Here is a 20093-nt window from a genome sequence, read left to right as displayed (position 1 = left end):
TAATAGTCATGCATTGTATTGTATTTGGTTGATCTATCCATAAGTTCTTCTTGTCTCTTTTGTTTCCCTTGCTAATTATTTGTTGCTATCACCAGGTTAATTGTTCTGTAGCTTCCTACATTCTGGATTTTCCTGATTACATACTTGTTTAACTGGTTCCTTTTAGTTAGATCTAAAAACTTGATTGTGTCTTGGCTTTTTTTTTTTCCTCGAGAGTATATTTTCTGTGGTACCACTTGGTAGGTACATAATACCAGGTCATCTTTTTGGGATGTTAAGCTTGATGAATGATTTCAGATGATGTCTGCCTGATCTATAATTATCAGCTTTTTATTTGATGGTTTTAACAGCCACTGATGATTATTGCCAACCTGAGAGCTATTATTTCATTAGGAGTTACAAATAATGATATCTAATTTTATTACTCCTTCATATATTAGCTAGACTTTTTGATAAAGACATACTTTTTTCTCATTAACTCTTTGTGGAATGAAAATGCTTGATTTTTTTCCCCTTTCTTTAGCAATTTTTAACAATAGTTAGTTTTCTAGCATTATCCAGAGGTGGTCAGTAAGTCCTTTAGGTTCTCCCCAACACAAGTATCGCTGTAAACTGAGTTTTTAACATATTTGGTGTATATATTGTTAATCCATAGTTTTTTGTTTTGTTTTGTTTTTTTGAGTCAGAGTCTCACTCTGTCTTCCAGACTACCACAGCCACAACCTTCCTCCTCAGCCTTCTAAATAGCTGGAAATACAGGTGTGTGCCACCATGCCTGGCTAATTTTTTGACTTATTGTAGAGATGAGGTCTTGCTGAGTTGCCCAGGCTGGTCTTGAACCCTTAGGCTCAGACAGTCCTCTCGCCTCCACCTCCCAAAGAGCTGGGATTACAGACGTGAGCCACTGCGCTCGGCCCATAGTTATTTTTATACTGAAATAGTTCTATCTTTGGACAGAGTCCTATCTTTAAGAGACTCTTTAAGTTGGCACCTGAATCTTTTTTCTTTATCCTGTGGCTTTTGACTTCTTGCTTTCTTCTACAATGGGACAATCCATGTTCATTTTGTGCTTTACCTGCCCAGACCTAGAATCAACTATTTCTCTAAAAAACCCTGGTTCCTGAGTTTTCCCATATATTTTTGTTTTATTTAAACTCTGTGCCATTATAATTGCTGTCTCATTCAGCAAAATGAATCTGTGGAGAAAATTGCCTTTTAATAATGTACTTTCTTAAAACTGAAGAAGACAATAACAGTAATAGAAAGTAGCTTGGAAAGTCGCAGATAATTGCAAATTCATGCCATATTACTATTGCTTGAAAAGTTAGAAAAAAAAGAACATTCGTATCCTAGAGTATCTCTAGGAGTTAACCAATTGCTTCTTTACTGGGACAAAGAAAGCAGTTTTGATTATCTTTCTATCCCATTTACCATAGAGTTTTTATACTTTTTTGGTCCTAATTAGAAGGAAAAAAACAACATCTAATGTGCCAAATATTGTATAGAATTATATCAGAACACTAAGAATCTAACTTGTTACCTTTAATACTTAAAAAAGTTATATATAAAAATATATGTATTTTATATTCAAAAGTCTTACTTTAATGATACTTTATAAAATTCCATGATCTGTGTGTTTAAATAAAGAGATTATAAGTAGATGTGATAGCACAATTAAAGTAGTTAATAAAAATGCATTTTGCTGGGCGCAGTGGCTTAATGCCTAGACTCCCAGCACATTGAGAGATGGAGGCTAGAAGACTGCCTGAACCTGGGGGCTTGAGACCAGCCTGAGAAACTTGTTGAGACTTTGTCTCTACCATAAAAAAAAAAAAAAAAAAATCACAATAGCACAAGGGAGGGATCAGCGGTTGAAGGACACTTCTGGGGCAGGGATAGGGGAGGGGGAGGGCACATAACAGTATAAAAGGTACCTGATCCTAAACCAGGGTAAGTGAAGACCAGTTGGAGGGCCAAACTTCACCTGTAGGTAGATTGCTTATATACTGAATTCTGACTTGTACTTCACATCTCTAAAATAAAGTTAAAAAAAAAAAAAGAGCTGACTGTGGGTGGCACAGACCTGTAATTCCAGCTACTTGGAAGGCTGAGGTGGAAGATCACCTCAGGCCTGCAGGATGAGGTTGCAGTAGCCATGAGGCACGGCACTCCACCCTGGGCAACAGAGTAAGACTCAAAAAAAAAATTACATTTTGTTCACAGGTACATAAAGTGATTATAAATATAATGTCATAATTAATAAAACCTACTTTTATAACTGTAACTGTTGCATTATGCTCACCTTTTGGAATATACTATGAGCAATTTGGAATTATATGTTTTTAGAATAAATGCTTTTTATTGGAGAATTTTAATGTTCATATTTTCTATTTTTTGTCTTGTGTGATTATTCTTTTATCATTTGAATATTAGTAAATACAAGAATGCTATTTACACAGCTGCCTTGATGTTTAGTAGGGAGACATGGTTTCAATGTTAATGAACTAAATAACTGCTTCTAAACGAGCTCAAGGCTATTGGTTTTGTTCAGTCTGCTAGATTAGCTCTACAACATGTCATTTTACCTGTTTTCCTTGTTATAGGAGCATGTGAAATGGGTTCATGCTGAAATGATAAATAAGAACTCTGAGTTAAAGCTAATTTATGTGACTCCAGAGAAAATTGCGAAAAGCAAAATGTTTATGTCAAGACTAGAGAAAGCCTATGAAGCAAGGAGATTTACTCGAATTGCTGTGGATGAAGTTCACTGCTGTAGTCAGTGGGGACATGATTTCAGACCTGGTATGTATGTTTTATTTAGAAAACTTCTTGATGTGGAGGACCATATTCATCCTTAGCTTGACATAATGGAAATCTCTTCTATTAAAATTATACTCACATAGTTAACAGGTTGAACATCCCATATTCAAAATGCCTGGGGCCAGAAGCGTTTTGAATTTTGAGTTTTTTTGTATTTGGGATGATCAACCTGTATTACCCATTTTCTCTTGCCTTATTATGAGGGGGCCAAGAGACAGGATCTTGAATTTCCTTATTACCCACTGTCGTTTTGAGTCTAATTGCCTTTATTCTTTGAAAAGTGTTTACTAGCCAATATTATATGTCTTTGTGAGATTTATGACCTATAGGTACTCCCTCACATTTGTTGAGGAATTTACATCTGCTTCCAGTTGTCATCTATAGTCATCTAGGTGTCTTCAGTATCTACACCCAACTCTTCAGTGTTAAAGTTCAAGGTGATATTTGAATCACCTTTTTCTTCACTTCACCAACCTAACCTATAGTCATATAGCCTGAAGTAAGATCCTCAGAATTTTTCTAAAATTAATTGTTCTTAAATTTAAAAAATCTGGTTCCCTGGCTTTAACCTCTTCATCTAAAGCTTTTCACACTCTTTGGTACCTCTTGGGTCCCTCTTTTAATCTTTATTTGTGCATGGCTCCTGTCCCTACATACCTACATAGTGATCACTCTTTTTCCCATCCAGACTATGCTCTGTTATCACTGACTTCTGATGCATTTGCCCTGGATTGCCTGGCCTTTTGTGCCTGACTGAGATGCTGGATCCATCTAGACTTCTGCTTTCCCCCTTCCTGCTCTTTGGCTACTAAACATTGTCAGAGAAAAAAAAGGCATAATTGCATTCATTTCCACCTCAGTTCAGCTTTTCATCATATTCAGCTATCCTTTTATTTTTCCCTATTTCAACTCCGTTGTACATTTCTTCTAACAAGTTTTGCATATCATTAACTTTTTCTTCAGACCCTAATTCATACTTAGCAGATGCTTCCCTCCTTCCCAGAAAATGAATACCATCAGGTATGAACTTCTTCTCTTTCCGCTTTCAAACATGAGTAATGTTTTCTTTTTCTTTTTTAAGGCAAAAAAAGACCATTACTTTATAAGATTAATGATGACCACTCCCATTTCATCCTTTCCTGCCTTAAGATCGTGCTCTGCCAAGTTCCTCTTTCATTTTCAGTCTCTTATTCCCTCTCTAAAAACAGAAACCAAAACAACCTTATTTATTTATTTATTTATTGCATCTTTTGCATCCCTTATGGCATATTCTGTTTCTCTTCTTTTCTTCACCATCAAACTTCTCAATTCACCATCTCCATTTTTCACCTTTATTCCTTTCCAAGCCACCACACTATTAAAACAGGGTCACCAGTGACCCCCGCCCATGGCTTAATCCAGTGGTCTCATCTTTATTCTTCTTCCCAATTAGCTTCAGTGGCATTTCGTATGTTCATCTCTAACCTTGCCACTTTCTCCTCCTTTGGTTACTAAAATGTCATGCTCTTGAATTTCTTCCTTTCTAGTCTCATCACCTTTTGCTCTTATTCTTTTGTTTCTCCTTAAATATTAGTGTTCTCTGGGGTTCTGATTGCAGTCTTTACATTTTCTTACATTTCTTCAGGGATGGTGAACTTGTAGCCTGAAGATGGAATTCTCTATCTTTAGAACTATTTTGGATACTGTTTATTTGATTTTGAAATTTTGATTTAAGCCCCTTAGACATGATATATACTTTTCTTTCTACTAAGGACCCTACTATCTTAACCAGGTAACTCCATACAGTTATTACTGGTAGCCACTGAAGTTACCTGATTTATGATTCTTGCCTTATTTCCAACTGGAGTGGTATGATCACTTTTGATGATTACTATTGCTTATGTAGTACCTTTACATATTTTGTCTTTGTGGATCTGCCAAACTGTACAAAATTTTCCCATATCTAATTATTTTACCCCTGAACTTCAAATTTATATCATAATTGTTTATTTGAAATGTCTAAATTAGTATGACCAAAATTAAGTCCTCCCTCCCCGCCAAGAACTGTTCTTTTTTCTTCTGTTCTGAAACTGGAATGACAATTTCCCCTGTCACTCTACTTGATGTTCTCCCTTTCAGCCTTCCGTATCTTAGAAAATGATGCACTTACACATTTGCTGAAGCCAAAATTTTAGCAGTCAGCTGTATTATTCAGTCTAGTTAGGAGACAGAGAAACCATGTTAGCTATTTGAATGCAGATAATTTTATAGAGAGACTTGTTAACTAGGTAAAAAGTGGTTAGACAGCTGAAAAAGTAAAAAGAAAACTCTAGGATATATTATGGAGTTAAAAATTAGAAGAAGCAACTACCATCCTGCTGGAGGAACAGAAAGAAAAGGTTGGAACAAAAAGATTTAGAAACATAGAGGAAGAAAAGGTTGGAACAAAAAGATTTAGAAACATAGAGGAGGGGCCTTGTGGAACAGACACTCAGACTTCTGAGGAGGCATAGCTTCCTGGTGCTGGAGACTCTTGGCAGAGGCAGAAGTGGGGTGGACTTGTGAAAAACCTGGTTCTTCAAAGGTATGAAAATCGCGAACTGTATTCAGCTCCTCCAAAGAACAGTCAGTGATGCTGCAGGGATGTAGAAGCCTTGCTGGGTAAGCAAGCCCACAGGAAGCAAGCAAACAGGAAGGAACCAGAACTTCTTCCTCCCCCATCCTTGAATTCTGCCCTTCAAAACCAGTGGGCAAAGCTGACACATAGCATGCAGAATTCCTCCCCCAGAATCCCAAAACAGAGAAAAGATGGGTGGAGTTGGAGGTGAGAAAAAAATAACTTAATAAATGCACATAATTCTTGATATATCCTACCTTTGTAGATTCAGCCCATCATGCACTGCTGTCAGCTCTGCCTATAAAATAAGTCCCGAGTTTATCCACTTTTCTTTGTCTGTGCTGCTTGCTTTTAAGTTCAACTGGGCTTCTTTCCACTGGTTTTCTGCAGTAGCTCCCTAACTTGGTTTTGATACACTTTTTTATAGTTCATTCTCCATACATGAACCAAAGTGATCTTTTCAAAGTATAAATCAAATCATATTACTTCTCTGCCCAGATTACCTGTGTGCTTAGCAACTTCTCTGCGTACTTAGAGTAAAATTTGGAGTTCTTATCTGGGGCCTACAGGACAATAAGTGATCTGTCCCCTATTTCTCTCTCTGATTTTCTGTTCTCTCTCCTTCACTGATTAAGCTCCAGCTACACTGGGCTTATCATTATGAACACTTAGCACTCTGATAATAGCATATTTTTTGGTTTACTTTGTCCTATCTGGTTTCTTTGTTTGAATTATAGCCACATTTGCATAGCATCTTTATCTTGTTCACCACTTTATCTCCACTACCTGGAGATATGCTTGGCACTTAATAAAGTGTTCATTTATCTATTGATGAACGAATGAACCAAGACTCTTCTCCTTTCCTCCCCATGCCCCCACCACCATATCCCAATGGTCACTAGGACTTGTAGGGTTCTTGTTAGTGTATTTATCTTTGCTCTTTTGTTTTTATCTTTTTTTTGAGTTGGAGTCTCACTGTGTCGCCCAGACTGGAGTGCAGTGGCCGCTTCCGGCCACCGCAGCCTTGACCTGCTGGGCTCCGGTGATTCTTCCACCTCAGCCTTCCAAGTAGCCGGAATTACAGGCGCGTGCTACCACGCCCTTGCTACCACGCCCTTGCCTGTAATTTTTTGATTTATTGTAGAGATGAGGTCTCACTGCCCAGGCGGGTCTCCAACCTGCAGGCTCAGGCAATCCACTCACCTCAGCCTCCCAAAGGCGTGGGATTACAGGCTGTGCCACCGAGCCCGGCTTGTTTTTATCTTTAATGTCATGTCTTGTTTCATGTTTTCTGTTATTTGTTTTCTGAACTGTTACTGCCATCTTTGAACTAGTCTTCCTTTCTTCAGTCTTTTGCCTATTCCAGCCTGTCCTTTGCACTGCTACTAAAGGATGATTTCTGAAACATAAGTCTTTTATGTTCTTTATCTGCTTTAAAAATTACATGCTGAATTCTCATTTTCTGTAGGATATGGTCTTAACTTCTTAGAATCAATCGAATATATTTTTTCATAGTTTATTATTTAAACCTGTCTTCTACATCACAGTGTCAGTCAGGGTTTGGGCAGGGAAGCAGAGTCATCAAGAATGTTATGGGATAAAGGATTTATTATAGGAAGCAGACCTTGAATAATTGTTGGAGAAACTGGGGAAATGAAGGTCTTAAGGTGGGAGTTGGAAGATAAGAGAAACATCACTGATCATAAAGCACTGGTGCAGGAAGACAAAGTCCTAGTTACCATTGGGATATGGTGGTGGGGGCATGGGGAGGAGAGAAGAGTCTTTCTTGGTCCATCCATTCATTAGTTTTCGAGGAATCTGCACTGGCGTGTTCAGTGCCAAAGGATGCTACAAAGGGGAAACTTGTGGAAAGGTCTCTGGGAAGCTATGGCCTCTGAGGGTCAGCAGTTGATTGGCATAGCCTGTAGTTGGGAGGAAGAGCTGAATGGGGAATGGAAAAGAAGTAGGATGAGCTAGAATTGGGAAGGTACTTCCATATCTGCTGGGAAAAACCTTTAAGGAGCAATGGCAGCTGTTTTACTTCTGTCTCCCATATCTTGCCTAAGTTCCCCTTTTGGGTCAGCTCTAACTTGGAACCCTACAAGGAAGGGGGTTCTGGAAAGTATAGTTCTCAGCTTATTGGGCAGGACAAAAGATCCATTTTGCACTACACCCTGTGATTTAGCTCCACTGAACTGCTTGCTGTTTATCTGAACATGCTGAGGGATTTAATAGCAGTGTATTTGCAGTGGACATGCTGTTTCCTTTGCCTAATGTTCTTTTTCCCTTCCTAGTGAGCTTCTGCTCATTCTCTAAGACCCAACTCAGGTGTTACCTCCTTGAAATCTTCACCACTCCCTAAGCAGTTGCTTTCTTCTGTTTTTGTAGTTGTCCTCTACCTTAGCACTTTCTACCACTTGTCTTTTTCTCTTTCCTCGAAATAGTTTAACTACTTAGGGGAGATTAAGGACAGTTTATCTAGTGATTTATACATGTATGACAAGTATGAGCCTAGAATGGTTTCTCTGAAATAAGATATGTAAAAAGCAGTGCCCTTTACCCATCCTTTTCTGGTCTGAATTTTCCACTCTTGGATGACACTAGGTGGTAGAAGGATTTTGGCTGATGATTTCTTTTACCTTCTGTCAGTTGTAATAAAGTCAAACTCTATTGCTATTCCCACTGTTTTCTGAGTCCACTGTATACTATGTGCATACCAGTACAGAGCGTGGTGGAATGTATAGTATTCTGTCTATCCAACATGTCCTACCTGTGACCAAGAACAATGTCTCTGAAAAAAATTGAAATAAAATCTGCTTATTCAAAAAGGCTAGGGGGCAACTACAAATTTACAGTTAGATAGCTATGGAGATAAACTGAGAGTAGTCACTGATTATCTGCATACTATTAAAACATATAATTTAATCCTAAAAAGACAGAAAGAGGGTCACTTTATTTTTTCAGATTATAAGGCACTTGGTATCTTGAAACGGCAGTTCCCTAACACATCACTAATTGGGCTGACAGCGACCGCAACAAATCACGTTTTCAAGGATGCTCAGAAAATTTTGTGTGTTGAAAAGTGTTTTACTTTTACAGCTTCTTTTAATCGACCAAATCTTTATTATGAGGTATGTAACTTTTATGACAATTCATTGCTTTTGTAAAGAATTACAGCAGAGTTTCTTTTTATTTATTTACATGGCCGTTATATATGTATACAAGTTTTTCACTTTAATAGACAATTAAAAGCAGATTCATTAATTAGTGCTTTAGTCATATATCTGTTGTGCTATATAATCCTTCATTAGGTTACATAGAAGATACAGTATTGCTAATGATACTGTCATTTATAAAAGATGAGTAAGTCACATATTTGTTAAACTTATGTATTTTTTTTTTGTATGTGGGAGGATGGAGAGAAAGGATGAAGTAATACCAAGAATCCTAATGACATCTTTATTGAAATTAATTACTAAATAATAGAAATATTAATATGCCACTAAAGATTTGCCAATACTTCCTGTTTAGATTTTGATGCACAAACTGGAAAGTAAAATAATCTAAGAGTTGTTTTTTTCTTCCTAAACCCTTTTAAGAATAGATTTCATCTTTTTTCTGAATTTTCACTGAAGAATTATTTATGCTTTGGTTGGTTTTTATAAAAGTAGCATCAAAAAATAAAGTTTCCATCTTTACAAGTTATTTACTTCTTCTGTGCCCTCTCATCTCTGGTAAATTAAAAAATAAGGTTCAGAGGAGAGTCTGGGAGGTGACAAGGATGAGTCAGATGGGTGGAAACCTATGAGACAAGTAAAATGATGATTTAAAAAAAAAACACTCAGCCGGGCTTGGTGGCTCAGCCTGTAATCCCGCACTTTGGGAGGCCGAGGTGAGTGGATTGCCTGAGCCCATGGGTTCGAGACCCGCCTGGGCAACTTGGTGAGACCTCATCTCTACAATAAATCAAAAATTAGGTGGGCGTGGTTGTGCACGCCTGTAGTTCCAGCTACTTAGAAGGCTGAGGCAGAAGGATCGCCGGAGTCCAGCAGGTTGAGTGTCCAGTCTGGGTGACAGAGTGAGACACCAACTCAAAATTAAGAAAAATAAAATAAAAAAAACACTCTACTCATGAAAGAACCGCATCTTGACAGTTGTTAGTAGATGGCTACTTGGATGGTACTCATTTATGCACTATTTTTTTTTTTAATTGGAGTCTCACTGTGTCATCCAGGCTGGAGTGCAGTGGCACAAACATGACTTACCACAACCTCGACCTCCTGGGCTCAGGCAGTCCTTCTGTCTTAGCCTCTTGAGTAGCTGGGACTACAGGCACATACCACCATGCCTTTTTTTTTTTTTTTTTTGTAGAGATGATTTCTCTCTATGTTGCTTAGGCTGGTCTCAAACTCCTGAGCTCAAGCAATCCTCTCACCTTGGCCTCTCAAAGTGCTAGAATTACAGGTGTGAACACCATGCCTGGTCTCATTCATGTACTTATTAATAAGTCAACTTCTTTTTAGGTTCGGCAGAAGCCCTCAAACACTGAAGATTTTATTGAGGATATTGTAAAGCTCATTAATGGGAGATACAAAGGGCAACCAGGTAATATAAAAACCAACTTTGGAGACTGAGAAAGAGCTTTCAAATTGTAACTAATATTACACTTATAATTATACCGTTACATGAATAACACCAAAAAAATGTATAGCAGAATATACTTGAAAATGTGATAAAATTAATTCACTTGGGTAATCTTAGAAACTGGATATAACATTTGCCAGTGCCACCGTTTATAAGTCATAGCATTGTCTGATTTAGTTTTATTTATACTTGCTTTAGAATGGATCTAATGGCTTAATTATCAACAACACATACTTAGTAAGAATCTATTGAGATACTTAGTAAGAATCTATTGAGGATAAAGCAACAGGTATTCTAAAGATATAAAATATAGTATCTTAACAGTAAAGGAAAGGACACATTAAAGAAAGAAATTTGGTAGGATATATTGAATAGATTAAGCATAGATGGAATGGAGAGTATATATGCATGTGTTCCAGGATTAATGTGTAGAGAAGTGTTACTGAAGCAAAGTGTTTGTATAAAAGTAGCATTTCAAACTGTTCTATGGATTTCAGGAGATAGAAATGGTGCGCCCTGGGTAAAAGAAGTTTCAGGGTCAAGTTTGAGAAAGGCTGCAGCTATTTATTCTGTTTGGGGAGCACATTAGAAGCTCCACCCAGCCCTGAAAGTAGAGAAGCTTGTTTAACTTTGTAGAATGCAGTCTTTCCCAAACTCATTTGTACATGAAACTTGTTTTTCACAGCACACTTGTTAAAATCTTACGGACGTCAGTTTGAGAAATACTATGTAGTGGGACATAAAGTAGGAGAGAGAAAACAGGTAATGGGAACCAAAACTGGTGGCTCAGGGCTCATTTCTGCTTTAGAGCAAGGTGATCAGATCTTGAATTACACCAAAACTCCAATATATGCTCAAGGCTTGAAATTTCTTACAATTATTTTTCCTCTTTTGTATATTGTATTAATCGGTGTATTGAATATGTTGAAAACAATCTTCTGGGAATGTACCATATATATCTAACAACTGGACATATTTTACTGCAGGAATCATATATTGTTTTTCTCAGAAAGACTCTGAACAAGTTACGGTTAGTTTACAGAATTTGGGAATTCATGCAGGTGCTTACCATGCCAATATGGAGCCAGAAGATAAGACCAGGGTTCATAGAGGATGGTCAGCCAATGAAATTCAGGTTAAGTATATATCTTTAACAGAAGCCTAATTTACTTTAAACAATATTTAAACTTGACTAAATTAACTGATAAAATATTAAAATTTTTAGGTAGTAGTGGCAACGGTTGCATTTGGTATGGGAATTGATAAATCAGATGTGAGGTTTGTTATTCATCATTCAATGAGTAAATCCATGGAAAATTATTACCAAGAGAGTGGACGTGCAGGTATGTAGAACTCAAATCCAGAAATAATCTAGAAAGCTTTTAAAACACATTATAAATGTTCAATAATTCTTTTTCACCTTCTGTATCCGATATTATTTGAAAAACAATGAAGTCCTTTTAGAAGTTTTACACTTACTTGCATGTGGAGAACTTTTGCTGATGTTCAATTGTTATGATTTGTTTCTTATGTTGGTGAAGATAATTTGATGCTCATCTTTGCCTCCTGAATTTTTAAGTAGTGGTTTCAAGTCTATAACTTAAATTAACTGGGTTATAAACATGTAAAATAATATGTGTAAAATTAGCTAGCAATGCTACATACTTGTATTCTGCAACCTGCAATCTCAAAATTTTTCACTCTACAGGTCGAGATGACATGAAAGCTGACTGTATTTTGTACTATGGCTTTGGAGATATATTCAGAATAAGTTCAATGGTGGTGATGGAAAATGTAGGACAGCAGAAACTTTATGACATGGTGTCATACTGTCAAAATATAAGCAAGTAAGCCACAAACCTTTTGTCAAAGACAAATGCAATATGAAAGTGTATTACATTGAGTGCTTAGTAAATATGCTGTTGTTAATACAAAAATGAAAATCCATAAAAGCAGATGTCTGTGGTTTGGAACCAGCACATGAACTTGTATGACCTACCTTAATCCAAGAAAACATACCTGAGCTATCTTCAAAAGAATCCTCCAAAACTTTTTATTTTTTTTATTTTTTTTTTGAGTTGGAGTCTCACTCTGTCGCCCAGACTGGAGTGCAATGGCCGCTCCCGGCCACCACAGCCTCGACCTGCTGGGCTCCGGCGATCCTTCTGCCTCAGCCTTCCAAGTAGCCGGAATTACAGGCATGCGCTACCACGCCTGGCTGATTTCTGTATTTATTGTAGAAATGAGGTCTCGCTGCCCAGGTGGGTCTCGAACCCGCGGGCTCAGGCAATCCACTCACCTCAGCCTCCCAAAGGCACGGAATTACAGGCCGAGCCACCGAGCCCGGCTAAACTTCTTTTTAAATGGAAAGTTTTGATACACATTGATAGTGAGTTGAAGCCTTTGCTCTCTGATGCTAGTGTATAGCTACATTCTTTAATAATTTTGAAAATGTGTACGATGATAGGCATTTTGAGTCAAGCTCAGTAACACGTCAGTTACAAGCATTATGAAATAATGGAGTTCAGGGTCAAGTTTCTCCTTAAGAAATAAATTTAAATTTATTTAGGGTGACTTTAGTTAGACCATGTAGCTTCCTGGTAGCTTTTTGGTCATTGGCATCTTTCTACTTTTATTGCTTATCACATACAAAATCCTCAGAAATATTCAAGTGGTAAACAGTAACTGGAGAGTGATAGGAACTGTTATTTCTTTCCAATAGATGCTACAATAGTCTAGTTTTTAAAAAATGAGAAAATGAAAACTTATTTAAAAGACTAGTAGATTCTCATGAAGCATATTTTAGACGCAAATACTTTAAAATATAAACCACTGTACTATCAAGAAGAGTCTCTTAATAGTTGTAAAATATTGAATTTAAAAATGAAACTCACACTTATTAGTTTATCAAGCATATATGGGATAAAAACTATATGTGGTAGGCACAATGGCCCCCCCAAAGATGTTCACACCCTACTTCCTGGAAACTGTCAGGATGTTACATGACAAAGGGAAATTAAAGATGCAGATAGAAGTAAGGTTGCTTATCAGCTGACCTTAAAACAGGGAGATTATTTTGGATTATGAGGGTAGACCTAATATAATCATAGTGGAAGAGGGAGGCAGAAAAGGCCAGATTAATATGATGTCAGAATGACTTCACCTGCTGTTGTTGGCTTAAAGATGGAGGATGCGGCCAGGGGTTAAGGAATAAAAGCAGCCTCTAGAAACCAGAAAAAGCAAGGCATATTCTCTCCTAGAGCCGCCAGAAGAAATCCAGCCTCACTAACACCTTTTGACCAAGTCAGACCCATACGAGATTTCTAAACTCTAGAAATGTAAGATAATAAATTTGTGTTGCTTTATGCCACCAAGTTTATGGTAGTATTATGGCAGCAAGTGGGAAACTAATACATTATGTATTCTAAAACAGAGATTCTTAAAACTTTATTAAATTATTTAATACTTCGTAACTCTAAATGTCTTTCAGATGTCGTCGGGTATTGATAGCTCAACATTTTGATGAAGTATGGAACTCAGAAGCATGTAGCAAAATGTGTGATAACTGCTGTAAAGATATTTGTAAGCTTGTTGTTTTTAAACCTGTATAGGCAAGCATAGTGATGCATTGCCTAACAATGGGGATATGTTCTGAGAAATGTGTCGTTAGATGATTTCATCATTGTGCAAACATCATAGACTATATTTACACAAAACCAGACAGTAGCCAGGCATGGTGGCGCATGCCTGTAGTTCCAGCTACTTGGAAGGCTGAAGTGGAAGCATCACCTAAGGCCAGTAGATCAAGGCTGCAGTGGCCGTGAGCATGCTACTGCACTCCAGCCTGAGTGACAGAGTGAGACTCCAACTTAAAAAAAAAACAAAAACAAAACTAGACAGAATAGTCTACCACATACCTAGACTATATGGTATACCTTATTGCTTGTAGGCTACAAACCTGTACTGCATTTTACTGTACTAAGCACTGTTGGCAACTGTAACATAATGATGTTTTATGTATCTAAACATATCTAAACATAGAAAGGTATAGTAAAAATATGGTATTACAATTTCTTGGGAAAACACTGTCATATATGCAGTCCATCATTGACCAAAATGTCCTTATATGACACATGATTGTATATACAGTTAGAACGACATGAGGGAAGTATTAGGCTCCCAAATGGATTTAAAAGACTAAACAAGGTGTCAGTAGAATTTTCTAGATTCACAAGTTACAACATAAAGTTTTGAAACAAAGGTGAATGAAAAGTCATGTGTATACACATATTTTATATTACTAAATGAGGAAATGTGAAAGTTTTAAGAAACAAAGGAAAATATTTTAATTCCTCTGAATAGAAATACTACTAGAAAAGGCTAATCCTGTGATAATCTCTCATACTTTATAGTCAGAAGAAAAAGATAATGGCAAATGGCTCATAAGAGTAATTTAGCAGTCATTTGGCACTGTATTTTAACTTTTTTCCATCTATGTATTGTATTTGAAGAGCTGGACTAGCCAGTTCCTCATGCAAGATTTCACAGAGTTCTGATGCCTTGGTGGGTGAAGGCCATTATTTTTAACTTTGCAGCTGACCAAATTAACAAAAGTCTGACATATAAATCAGAGTGTCAGTTTCTTATGTTAATAATAGAGGATATTTATCCAGGACATTCTTTTTGCTAGAACCCATTACTAATTTTCAGATTTTTGCTTAATGAATACAAATCAGATAAGTATGAAGAACAGACAGATTCTCTTATAAAGTACAACTCTTAGTAACTTAATAATCATGTCTGGGGCACATTCTGATTTCTAGAGCATATGGCAGGCCTTCTGATAATTCAGTTATTTTCTTTACATTGTTGCAAACCCTACAATGTCTTACAGAGACTATAACTTGGTCTAGTGTCAGAGACTTAAGGAATAGGCTAATCTTAATTCAGAACACATTTAAAAGTCAATGTTTAGGGTGGCTCACATTGATAACTAGTTTTAAACCAGTTTAACTACTTAGGATAGCCTATCCTCGCCCTCATTTCTAAATTCCAATTACCTGTTACCACGTGCCTTTCATTACAGCATTTGAAAGAAAGAATATAACACAGTACTGCAGAGATCTAATCAAGATCCTGAAGCAGGCAGAGGAACTGAATGAAAAACTAACTCCATTGAAACTGATTGATTCTTGGATGGGAAAGGGTGCGGCAAAATTGAGAGTAGCAGGTGTTGTTCCTCCCACACTTCCTCGTGAAGACCTGGAGAAAATTATTGCTCACTTTCTTCTACAGCAGTATCTTAAGTATATACAAAACTATTTCTTGTCTTTGCATGTTGTCTTTATGATTGCTTCTTTATTTGCAACAGAATGGTTTTGCAGTTATTTCACGTGAATTAATATCACATGAAAATAATTTACCTGGTAAACTCAAATCACTATAAATCAAAAAATAAAACTAAAATACTTTCTGTAAAAGATATCTGCATTCTTACGGTATACATTTTATTATTTCAAATCAACATGTTACTTAAAATTATTGCTTGCAGTTATTTCTTTCATAAATTTTTCTTTAACTCCTTCAAAAGTTTCCTGATTGTTGGCCTTTATTTTCTGCAGAGAAGACTACAGTTTTACAGCTTATGCTACTATTTCATATTTGAAAATAGGACCTAAAGCTAATCTTCTGAACAGTGAGACACATACTATTACTATGCAAGTGAAGAAGCCTATGCAGAACTGTTTCAAGGTAAGTTATTAATTTTCAGTTTTATATATTTAAAAAAATTAAAGCCTATAGGATGCTTTTCTGTAGTACTCTCCTAGATCTAGTCAAACATGAGAAGATAAGTCATTTTCTTCTTAAAAAAACACATAATGCTTTTTGTGGAGATATTCAGTGACAGAATTTAGACTAGTCTTTTAACATAGGCTAGAGACTTCCAACCTCTTGGAATGTGAGGATCCCATCTTAATGTCTAATTTTGTGATGCACCCTGTCCTCATGATATTGGTTGTTACCAGTACTGGTTCAGAATTTCAAAGGTTGAAAACCACTGTTAGAAGCCAAACGTTATATTACCCACTTGTATACTTAATCCTGAATTATTAAAAAAAAAAAGAAACCAAACGTTATCAAGTCTGCAAAAAAAAAGTAGGGTTCTAAAGATACTTAAGATATTCCTTAGGTTTTCTCTGACAGCGTAGGCCCTTTTATTCAGAACAGAGCTCATATTTAAGTAGAAATTTAGAGATTAAAAAAAAATGAGGCTCTTGGATATGTAATTAGAGCTAACTGACAGAATATTTTGTAATTATTAATCTGAGAAAATTGAATAGCTGAATTTTTACCAGGGTGCCTGCTTTTTAAACTTTTTTTTGGCAGGCTGAATCATCTCAAAGTTGTCATTCTGAACAAGCTGATAAAAAGAGGGAAGAAAAAAGCTCAGGTAACTTCCAGAAGAAGTCTACAGGCATGCTTCAGCAATCTGGTTCTAGGAATACAGGAGCTAAGAAAAGAAAAATTGATGATGCCTGAGATGAATGTTACTCAATTTTCCAAGAAAAGAAGTTTATGCATGTATATCCCATTATTTTGTAGTTAGTCAGAAGTTTAATTTTAGAAACAATTTCATTGATATTTTATACACTTAAAGCTACATTTTCAGTGTTTATGTCTGGAGATTTGAAATTTTGAGAACTTCTGAAAATTGGAGATCGTGCATTACATAATTTTACAATACGAAACAAAATAAAAATCATTTTTATGTAAAATACTTTATCATTTTGATAGCAATATTATACTGACAGAAGCTCATCATTAAAAGTGAGTGATAAATAAGTGGTATAGCATCCATGGTTTCGGGTTACAAAACCAGCTGTAGAATTCAAACAAACAAAAAATAAGGCATCAATACAAATAATGTGAGCAAATAAAGTATTGCTACAGCTTTCTTTAAGTATAAAATAAAGCTATAAATTTCCTGAAACCATAGTCCTATTCTAACATTTCACAAAGAATGGCTCTGGTCTAGAGTATATTTTGGCTAAGTAGGTAACTTAGCTAAATTTGCTTCAAAGCCAAATCACAAGATAACATGTTCAAGTATAAGACTTCTTAAGTAAGTGGACAATTTTGTACTAGAAAAATATATCTGTAAATAAATTATTTGAACGAATTTCATACTTAGAATTTTATTTTTAAAAATAATTTTCCACTAGTATGATTGTCTGTTTCGTATTTTTAACTTCAGCATGGTCATCATTAACTCAGTGCAGTCATTTCCTTTTATCGACTTGTGATTTTTTTTGTCTTGTTTGGAACTTTACGTGACTCTTGAAGAAATTCCCTTTTCAGTCAAAATAATCTTCTATGTCAATATTTGGATCTAGCAGATCTTCTCCATATGATGAAAGATTCATTTGGTTTAAAATTAAGTTTTCAAATGTTTCTTCTAAATCAGTTTCACCAATTAAGACAGCTCCCATCATTCGCCCATTTTGCATGACGACTTTGATGTATTCTTGTCCTTTCGTGCATCTCAGCATTAATTCATGATCTGAACCTAAGCCCTGTGCATTGTATTTTCCCAGCAACACAACCTATATATAGGAATAAAAGTTATTCTCATATCAAAAAGGAAACATAATGTGCAGTTATTTCATGTAATGCTAGAACAGCTAGCAGAAAATTATTCAACAAAATTTTATTACTGAAAATGTCACTGGGGAGGGTCCCAAAGAAAATGTTTGAATGACATGCATTAATCTTATACCACCACACAATCTATACAAAGAGTAAAAATATCTAGTGAACATATAACTAGGTTGCGAATGACATTAGCCTGAGTTACTGCTGAAGAATATAATAATGAACTTAATTAGATCTTTCATGGACCAATTATTTAATTTCACTGATCTTGTGAGTATGTTTCTCCTCTGTAAATCAAGAAGGAAAAACCTGCCTCAGAGTAATGTAAAGATGACTGAATGAGATAATATGTATGGGAAAGCAGCTGATTTATTCTTGGTTATGACAGTTATTAGTTGCCCTTACAAAGGAAGAATGGATCATAAATAAAAGTTAGGCATGCGTTATTGGGGAACAAATCTGGAGAGATTCCCCGCCTTAACTATAAAATAGCATAGTGGTAAGGTGGGCAATGATTAAGACCAGGTATTGATTAGTAAGAAAGTTTTAAAAAACATCATTTTTGGTAAAATAATGAAAACTATGTAAATTTTTACATAAGTGAGAAAATTAGATAATCTATTATAGTCAATTTTTTTTTAGTATAAAGATGTGGGGTACAATTCAGGGTTAGGTATATAAACACTGATTATGCAGATACCCTTGTTGATGAGGTATGCCCCTCACTACCCTAGCAGTTTCCCTCAACTGCCAATCCCATCCCCCCTCTCCTGACAGTTTCCCACTACTGCCAATCCCTTTCTTATAGTATTATAATTGTTCAAGGTCTGCTTATGAGTGAGAACATATGGTACTCTGTTCTTTGTTTCTGTGATAAATCACTGAGTATGACTGACTCTAAATCCATCCAAGTTGCTGCAAAGTCCATAAGTTTATCCTTTATGACTGCATAATATTCCATTGTGTACATGTACCACATTTTTCATAGTTAATTTTAAGACTAACAAGAAGAAAAGGCTTTATTCATATGATTAACTATCTTACCTTATAGTTAAAAAACTTTGTGACATGAGCAAACAGTTCAAAGCTGAAGTCCATGTCAATAGAGTCTCTTAAACTAGCTGCAGCTATGCACTTTGCTGCATACCAGCCCATCTGTCTAGCCTGGGTCCACAGCCTCATCTGAAATATGAAAAAATGTTATACAATGTCATTTTTTATGGTTATTTTTTGAAAAAATAAAATAAAAAAGAAAAATGTTATCATCTTAACCTCGCAAAGCCCCCTAAAGGGATTCAATATTTGACAGTCTTCTTTGCCACAGAATTAGTCACTATCACCAGTGCACACTAGTCAGACTGATTCTGGTATTTGTTAATTCTATCTCAATTATTGCTTCTAAAATTAAAGAAGGATGCCAATCATATATGCTTTAATAGAATTTCTAGAAAATATTATGAAAATATTTTAAGTTACACCAGATAAGAAAAACATTTTAATTAACCAGTTCCTTCTTCAAAGTTTGTCATCACTGTTAATAGAGATGCCACATCATCACTGAAAAATCTGTTCCATTTTCCAGTAACCTCCATTTTTAGGTTGCTAGGTAAGGCCTGCCAAGCAATTAATCTGAATGATCAGACAGAAAAGCTGGTGCCCAGCCCCAAGTTATTGTATCAGACTTCAAAAACTGATTCTGGGACGTCATTTAAATTCTTTTCTATAACAGTATTAATTTTCCCTCTATTCTATTTTAATTTTATTTCTACAAAGTTTTGGGATTCCCTGGTATAAAAGAACACTGGCCTTGGGAGTCACAGTGGATTGAATATCAACTCTTCCACAAGTTATTTAACTTTTCTGAGCCTCACTTTGAAACATAAACATTAACACCACCCACTCCATAGCTATTGGGAAAATTAAATAGGTTAGCCTGCAATGAACAATGAGTTTCCCTCTACGTGCGTGTGTGTGTGTGTGTGTACGTGCACGTGCACATGTACCTCATACTATTTTTTGTTTGCAAAAATAATACCATGATCATGGACATGATCTTTGGGTATTTCTAGCAGACGTGATCTATTTTTAAAAATTCAATTTCCTCTCTCTAAACAAGATAGATTTGATGAAGTGAACGGCAGTTTATGGCAGGGGATAAGAGTAAGCTAGGCATAGTAATAAATGGAGACCGGCTAATAGGAGTGGCCTGAAAATTTGCATCTTGGACTGTGTAAAAATAAATTAATCAGTGCCCTTATTGCTTATGCAGATTAAGAAATGGGGTCTATTAGCTTCCCTCAAAACAAGGGATACCTGTTTATTTTGGATACTACCTCCCTGTATGAGATTATAATAGACATTAAAGTATAATCTGTCTTAG

General features: G+C 36.0%; 2 protein-coding genes across 2 annotated transcripts in view; one reads left to right on the top strand and one right to left on the bottom strand.

The window, feature by feature from the left end:
- RECQL (RecQ like helicase) overlaps positions 1 to 16655 on the top strand; it is a 31965-nt gene extending 15310 nt beyond the window's left edge. Inside the window, exons 5-14 of the mRNA XM_008065828.2 lie at positions 2604 to 2802; positions 8381 to 8547; positions 9940 to 10021; positions 11047 to 11195; positions 11286 to 11403; positions 11769 to 11907; positions 13551 to 13642; positions 15147 to 15366; positions 15682 to 15811; positions 16448 to 16655. Coding sequence (XP_008064019.1) covers positions 2604 to 2802; positions 8381 to 8547; positions 9940 to 10021; positions 11047 to 11195; positions 11286 to 11403; positions 11769 to 11907; positions 13551 to 13642; positions 15147 to 15366; positions 15682 to 15811; positions 16448 to 16600 — 1449 coding nt within the window. The 3' untranslated portion in view covers positions 16601 to 16655. The remainder of the gene's footprint in view (positions 1 to 2603; positions 2803 to 8380; positions 8548 to 9939; positions 10022 to 11046; positions 11196 to 11285; positions 11404 to 11768; positions 11908 to 13550; positions 13643 to 15146; positions 15367 to 15681; positions 15812 to 16447) is intronic.
- A 335-nt stretch (positions 16656 to 16990) lies between these two features.
- Positions 16991 to 20093, bottom strand: part of PYROXD1 (pyridine nucleotide-disulphide oxidoreductase domain 1) — a 28874-nt gene continuing 25771 nt past the window's right edge. Inside the window, exons 11-12 of the mRNA XM_008065829.2 lie at positions 18758 to 18895; positions 16991 to 17664 (exon numbers count right to left, since the gene is read on the bottom strand). Of these exons, the coding sequence (XP_008064020.1) occupies positions 17416 to 17664; positions 18758 to 18895 (387 nt within the window). The 3' untranslated portion in view covers positions 16991 to 17415. The remainder of the gene's footprint in view (positions 17665 to 18757; positions 18896 to 20093) is intronic.

Source organism: Carlito syrichta, unplaced genomic scaffold (assembly GCF_000164805.1).
Source record: "Carlito syrichta isolate Samal-C Ts95f unplaced genomic scaffold, Tarsius_syrichta-2.0.1 Scaffold308809, whole genome shotgun sequence".
NCBI lineage: Eukaryota > Metazoa > Chordata > Mammalia > Primates > Tarsiidae > Carlito > Carlito syrichta.
Note: the sequence above shows the minus strand (reverse complement) of the source record. Positions and strands in the feature narration are given on the sequence as shown.